The sequence below is a fragment of the Tupaia chinensis genome, unplaced genomic scaffold, assembly GCF_000334495.1.
Source record: "Tupaia chinensis unplaced genomic scaffold, TupChi_1.0 Scaffold000511_1, whole genome shotgun sequence".
Lineage (NCBI taxonomy): Eukaryota > Metazoa > Chordata > Mammalia > Scandentia > Tupaiidae > Tupaia > Tupaia belangeri.
In genome coordinates this window covers 2937081-2944338 of record NW_006160024.1, presented here as the reverse complement: position 1 = coordinate 2944338, position 7258 = coordinate 2937081, and the positions used below count along the sequence as shown (strand labels likewise).

The following is a 7258-nucleotide window of genomic DNA, read 5'->3' as shown; positions in this document are numbered from 1 at the left end:
TTTCATTAACCACAGCACATAGGACAGGCTGAGGCCCTGCAGTGTTTCTTTTTTTTTTTTTTTTGCTGAGACAAATTAGCACAAATTTAGAGACTGAAAACAGCACAAGTTTATTATTTTACAGAAGTCTGAAATGACTTTCACTGAACTAAAGTCAAGGTGACAACAGAGCTATGCTTCTTCTGGACCCTCTAGAAGATAATCCACTTTCCTGCCTTTTCTGGCTCCTAGAAGCCACCTGCATTTGTAGGTTCATAGTCCCTTTCCCCATCTTCATAATCAGCGGCATAGCATCTGACCTCTCTGACACTCACTCTCTTGCCTCCTCACGTGGTTCCTTGTGATTATACTGGGCCTACTGGATGGTCTCCCCATCTCAAGCACCTTAACTTTAATACATTTACAAAGTCCCTTTTGCCATGTCAGGTAACATAGTCAGAGGTTCTGGGATTAGGATGTGAATATCTTTGGGGGGCCATTATGCTGCCTCCCACAGATCCTAAGCAGGATGAGCTTGGTTTGGGGGTACCAGACTTGAACTCAGCCTCCTACCTCTCTATCGACTCTGTTCAAAGTAGAACTCAGTGCGGGCTGAGGGCTCACTCTCCTTGGCCAGCCGGTTTTTTTTGGCCACAGAGGACCCAGCCAGGCCAGGCAGCAGCTTCGAGCCTAAAGGTGGATCCCACACTACTCTGGAAGAAGGTGAAGCGCGTGGCCTGTTCACCACCCTTGTACAGGTCCTCGATGTTCACATCCTGTGGAGGCAAGGTAGTTGACTGCGGGATGAGGTGTTGATGAGACATCAGCCCTATAGGCCTCTGGGGCTTAACCAGAGAGGGGCTTGGCAGGGCAGATCTACCCAGAGATCTGCCTTCTGCAGACTTAGGAGAGCAAAGGTTTTGGTGCTGAGTACAAAGGGAGATGATAAAAGCCTGAGAGGGGAGTTCACGTGGACTGGATGGGAATCCAGAGATGGGTACAGAGATCTCAGAGCATCCTGGGCACCAGGCTAAGTCTGAAGCATCCCCCAGAATAGGGAGGAGTCTCTCACCTCCAGCTGCACAGTAGGCCCATCCCTTGTCTCCACGCATGCCAGGCAGCAACTCCCTCCCTGGATCCCCAGGAGGATGGGGACCTTGGAGCGGTCCAGGCCTCTGTTGGGAAGTATGCAGATCTTCTCTGGCAGGAAAGAGAAAAGAGAGCCAGAAGATGAGGAGACCTCAGGTCTTAGACTCTTGGTGAGCACTGGCTCAGGCAGAAGGAAATGAACCTGGGCACATCTAGCCTGGGTCTGCATACAGACTGCAGAACGAGCTAGAACTCCTGCAGGGACCATGCTTCCTCACTAGGAGAGGCTGTAGCTGTCCCTGCTTCTTCTCATTGTTACCAGGAACAACTGCTGACCCCAAGGAGAAAGGAGAGCCTGCAGTAGATGGGGCATGAGGTAAGTCCCCGGGCTGGGGGCAGAGGGGTTGAGCCCAGAACCTCACCTGCAGAGCAGTTGTCTGCTTCAGAACCTCCTACCAGGAGCTGGCCGTCTCTTGCATACAGAGCTTTCTGATTGGCATCTTTAATTCTGGAACAGAATGGTGGTATTCATGGCTCTCTCCCTTGGGCAACACTGAGCCTCCCAGTCCTTCCACCCATCCACTTTGAAGTGCCACACTGAGCATCTGGGGGAGACTTTTCCACAGGTAAGAAATGGGGCACTACTCCACTAATGCAGGCAAAGACCAGGTCAGTCTTAAGACCAGGGAGGTCTCTGGGCCAGCTGGTGATTTTCAGAGCCTGCATATCCTGCCTTCACCAGGCTCAGGCACACTTCAGGAGGAGCCAGGGACCTGACTTGGTCTCATAGAAGGGTAAAGAAAGTTTTTCTGGTTTCCCGAGAAATTTCCTAGTGAGGCTCAGAGGTCTTTGAAATACAATGAGTTTTATTCCAGATTTCTGGGCCTGTCCCAATTTTCATAGATGTTTATTCTTTTCACCAAATGGATTAATTGAGTGCTTAATGTGATGTGATTTACTTTTAGGATATTTCAAGTACTTTTTATAGGGGAAGTTTGAAAATTAGAATAAACTATCCCATGGGACAGTCAGTATGCACAAGTCCATTGCACCTCAGGGCAGGGCAAGGTGTGCTCTGGGTGAGTTAGTGTTCTGGGTGCCCAGTGTAGGGAGCTGGCACAGGGCCTGATTATAGTCATTTGGGGGCGGCTGTGGTCCAGATGATCAGCCAAGAAGGGCAAACACATCCTGGGGAAGCTGGGAGAAAGTGTGGTGAGTGTGTGGAACATCAGAGTCCTGCAGGCTGCCTGGCTGGTTTCAGAGATGCCTGTCAGCTGCTCTCAGGGCCTGGGGAGCTCTCGGTACCTCGCAGGGCAGAACAGCTGGACCAGTGCCATCACCTCCAGGAGATTTCTCTCTCTCAATAACTGTTAATTATAGCTAATGATTGTACATGTTTAAAGCAGGTTTACTTGCATAATAAATATAAAGGCCTAAAAAGAACTTAGGCTTGTCATCTGGATTTCCCTTCAGATTTTGACAACCAAAGTCTGACAACACACCAGCCAGTGACATCTTGTTCGGGTGCCAGAGCCCAAGCGAGGTATTCTATTTTGTCATTTGCATGCTTTGTGAGTAAGCATCTTTCCTTCCCAATCAGGCTGTCACTTCCTCGGGGTCAGGAGACAGCCACCTCCTCAGCCTTGTCAGGACCCAGGGGAGGAACTGAGGAAATGTAACTCAGAGATCCATCCTACTTCACTCTTAAGGCTCATCTCATTCCTCACAGAATGCACAGATAATGAAGTAGTAAACTATGAGTAAGGATGCAATCTCAAATGAGATAAAAATGCAAATAAGGGACCAGCTGGCATAATGGCTATGTCACTGGACTCCCATGTAGACCGCGGTTCGAGTCCCAGACCCAGTGGCTTAAACTCACACTGGGCACGTGTACATGTGTGCCCAAGATACCCAAAGGAGAATGGAGAAGGGATCGCTTTCTGGCAAGTGCACGCGCCCTGTAGCAAAAACCTGTAAAAAAATTTTTAAAAAGTTAGAAGCTAGGAGTAAAGGCCACAGAGACCATCATACAAATGTTGTCAATGAGATTCAAAATTGGCTCTGAACTTTCAGAGCGGTAAGGAGCAGCACAGAGGATGTGCTTTCTGATCCCTGCTCTGCCCTGTTCTCCTTCTGTCTGTGATGTGGGGGAAGATGTTTAACCTCTTTGAGCCTCAGTTTCTAGATATGAAAAATGGAGTTAGAGTTTAGAGTTCTTAGGATAGAGGTGAGCTGGTAGAATGTCTGGGATCTTGCAGATGCTCAGCAAAAACAGCTATTACAGGGAGCTTCATCCCTCTGACTCAGCCTTCCTTCCCTCTTCCCATGTGACCCTCAGATCTCCTGATTGGGAAAGCTGGGACACACCAGGACAACTTACATGTAGTATCTTGCCATGGGCAGAGAGCACATTCCTGCAATCAAGGGTGTCTGGTTCTTGCTGAGGGGGAGAGAAAAGGGCTATTAGAAAAGGAGGTGGCTGGAGCTGGGGACAGACGTACTGGAGCTCAGAATCACCCAAACACAAGCTGCGAAGGTGCCTACTCCTGCCAGAATCCACTAAGGTTTACTCTAGCTCACCAAGCTCCAGGCAGCCCTTTACCTTCTTCATTGGGACAGTCCAGAGCAAGTCAAGCCAGCAGGAGTGTGAGCACTGGAACTTAACGAGGACACTGGCCAGGCCTGGGAGTTGGGTGGAGTGTGCTGTAGCTTCACACTGTGAGAATAAGCTCAGTTCAAACCCAGCCTCACTACTCAGCCTGACCTGAGAGTCACCACACTCCTGTTCCTCTACCAGGAAACCAGAGGGTTGGGAAGAGCAGCACCATCAGGAGGAACCTCCAATTGCAAGTGGAGCTGGTCACTGGAATCGCCTTGCCAAGACTGTCAAAGAGAATCCAACCAAATGCCTCCATTCTGTTCCACGTGGAAAATAAGACAGACATGAGATGTGTGTTTTTAAGGTGGACAATCTAAAGTAAAGATAGTGTTCCTTTGTGATGTTGAGATTACACACACACACACACACACACACACACACACATATATACATGTATTTCCCAATAACCCAATACATAATCTTAAACCTCTTGGAATCTCCAGAGTGATACGAGTGTCCTTTACATGCTTATGAGATAATAATGAGATGAATGTTGACTGGCAGTCCCTAGGTAGCTTCAGGATGAGGACTTGTTACTGGAATAACCAAAGAATAGTAAAAGGATTGGCACTTTCAGTCCCACCCCGATCTCCAGGGAGGGGAGAGAGACCGAGAGCTAAGTTGATCACCAACAACTAATAATGTAATCGGTCATGCCTATGTAATGATACCTCCATAAAACCCAAAAGGACAGGCTTGGGGTGGTTCCATACAGCTGAACATGAGGCTCCTGGAGGGTGGTGGGCCAGGGAGGGCATGGAAGTTCTGCCCCTTCTCCCATACTTCACCCTATGCATCTCTGCATTTGTATCCTTTATGATATCTTTTATAATAAATGGCTAAGGGTAAGTGCAGTGTTTCCTTGAGTTACATGAGCAGCTCTAGCAAATTAATTAAACCCAAGAAGGGGATTATGGTAACTCCAATTTATATCCAGTTGGCCAGAAATGTAGGTGACAACTTACATCTGTGATTGATATCTGGAATGGGAACGATCTTACAGGATTGAGCCCTCAGTTGGTGTGATCTGACACTAACTTAGGGTGGTAGATAGTGTCAGAATTAAATTAAAAGATAGTCTTCTGTTGTCCACTACAGAAGTGATTATTTGCTGATGGGAAAACAAAACAAAACAAAACCATATTTTGTTTGCCAGAGGTAAAGTGTTGCATGTTGAGTGTGTAAAACAGGAAAAAACACTTCAGGTTTTTCCTTTCTCTCAAACTCCATAAATCCCAGACCATAATACTTTGAACAGCTCCACTTATTCCTGTTGGATTGTCTTGTCCTAGAGCTTCCCCCCACCCCATCCTTCTAAAAAGCCAACCCAGAATCTACTATAGCACGAAATGCAGAGCCAATCAGGGGATGAGGGTGGTAGGAGTGGAATAAGCATAAGTTGAGGATGACTAAGGCTGTGGTTTTCTGAGTAGATCAGGTTGTTACCCAATAAGAAAAGAAAAGAGGAAAAAAAATATAGTAATGCAGAAAATAAGAGATGGCAAAGAAAGAAAGTGGAAACAAAGGAGTGGGACTCCAAGAGAGAGAGAGAGAAAGAGAGAGAGTGATACTGCAGGACATTTGGAGAAGTGAGAGAGGAGAAGCAGGTTAATCCTGAGAGTAAGACAGCATCACCCAATTCCATGGTCTGAGCATTAGAAGAAATAGAGGAAAAAGGACTGTAGCAAAAGTGGCTTTTAGTACTGGATCTGCCACTTGAGATGGGAGTTTAAGAACCAGTGAGTGTGAACAATAACAGAACCCAGATAAACGTGAAAATTCTGGAAAAACGTTGGTGATATGAAACAAATATGTATCCTCTGTATGTTGTGTTGCCCTTATTCTAAGGAGAATGGATTGCCCAAATGTTTTGTTATAAAGATGTTCACTGTATTATTTTTTACAATAGTGAGAAGTTGGAAATCATCTAATTGCCAACTGGTTAAACATTTTCACAAATTCAGTAAGAAAGTACATACACATTAAAAATGATATTGTAGAAGCATACTTTATCACATAAAAATTTTCAAAATACATTAAAGTGAAAAATGCAGATTACAAATAATGTGTACATTATAATTCCATTAAATCTGAGCATCTATGGAGACACATATTCTTAGAAATAAAGACTATTTGCAGTGTTACAACATTTACCTATGGTTGACAGAATTAGGAATGGTTTTTATATTTTTAAAGCATCTCTTAACACTTGTCCTATAATGAGCATTTCGTAGTATAAAGTAAATTTTAATTTTCTTAAAAAAAATGTATGTGAATGTTCAGTTAGGGTCATTGGCTCCCAAACTTGCCTGCTCACCTCAGTTACCTAGGGAAATCTTGGTAAGTGTTATTCCTGGGCTGAAAGTTCTGATTCCTTGAGGTTTGAAATAATTCTGTGATCAGTCAGACTGGGGAACTGTTGTATTAGTCCACTGCTCTTCTCACTAACAAACACATGCATCACCTGCAGCTCTTGTTAATCTGGGGACGGGAGGTAAGATTCTGCACTTCAAACATGCAGTAAGGTGATAATGTCACTGGGTCCCTGGACCACACTTAGAGCAACAAAGAACTTAGATGACTCCCCCTAGCCCAGATGGTCCAAAAGAAGAATGATCTTGATGCAAGCACAGTTGGTATCTTCTCCTTGGCCAAACTACTGGGACTCCCTTGGTGGTGGCAGCAGGACTCTGGACAGTCTGGTAGCTGTGCCAGGGTCCAGGTAGGTCAGATCAAGTGGAGGGCCATGTGTGCAGTTGGGCAAGCAGGCTGATGATTCTCACTCTTGGTCAGTGGCAGCTAAAGAGCCAGCAGAAATTCAGTGCTACCTCTGTTCAGTTGGATCTCCTGTGCCCTAGGAGTCTCCTATTTTACCACAGCCCCAAATTCCAGTGTCTCCCCTGAGGACTCCCATATTGGACTCCCTTTGCCCAGTTTATGGGGAGAGGAAGCTGATTTCTAGTCTCTCAGAAACCCTGGGTTGGGTAAAGCCTGGCGTCTCCCCATGTGCTGCACAGTCATCCTCAAGGCTCCCCCTCCCTACTGTCCCCAGATGCCTTCTCACTGGACTCCCGCCTATATTCCTTTTTCCTTCCTCTCACCTCTCCCTAAACATGATCTCTGGCTACCTTAGACCTCAGTTCACTCACCCTGGACTGAATACCACTGCTAAGTATCCCTGAATTGTGTGTGTGTGTGTGTGTGTGTGTGTGTGTGTGTGTTCTTTCACACATCATACCTGTCTTGTCCTCTCCTCATTTCTTATACATTATCTATGTGGTACCTCTTTTTTCCAAGACCAATATTAACTTAGAAAGAGTCACACCCAGAGACTCTTTTGTGATTCCTTTAATTTTTTTTTTTCTGCCTCCTCTAAACACTTGACATTGGTTAACTCTCTTCACACTTCTTTTCTTCTCAGGCCAACTGCAGATTCTCCCTCTTCTGAGACTCACAGGACAAACTCCTAAGTACTTCTATTTCATATCCCATGGAGTTGCAACTTATCAGCTTCTAGAGATGCAATGA

General features: G+C 45.8%; 1 protein-coding gene across 1 annotated transcript; it reads right to left on the bottom strand.

Annotated features, from left to right (window-relative positions):
- Positions 1-599: 599 nt before the first annotated feature.
- IL1F10 (interleukin 1 family member 10) lies at positions 600-3483 on the bottom strand. Its single transcript, XM_027774991.1, has 4 exons — positions 3452-3483; positions 1491-1576; positions 1052-1179; positions 600-755 (listed from the first exon to the last, which is right to left on the bottom strand). Exons 1-4 carry the CDS (start codon positions 3481-3483, stop codon positions 600-602), a joined length of 402 nt encoding a protein of 133 aa, XP_027630792.1.
- Positions 3484-7258: the final 3775 nt, after the last annotated feature.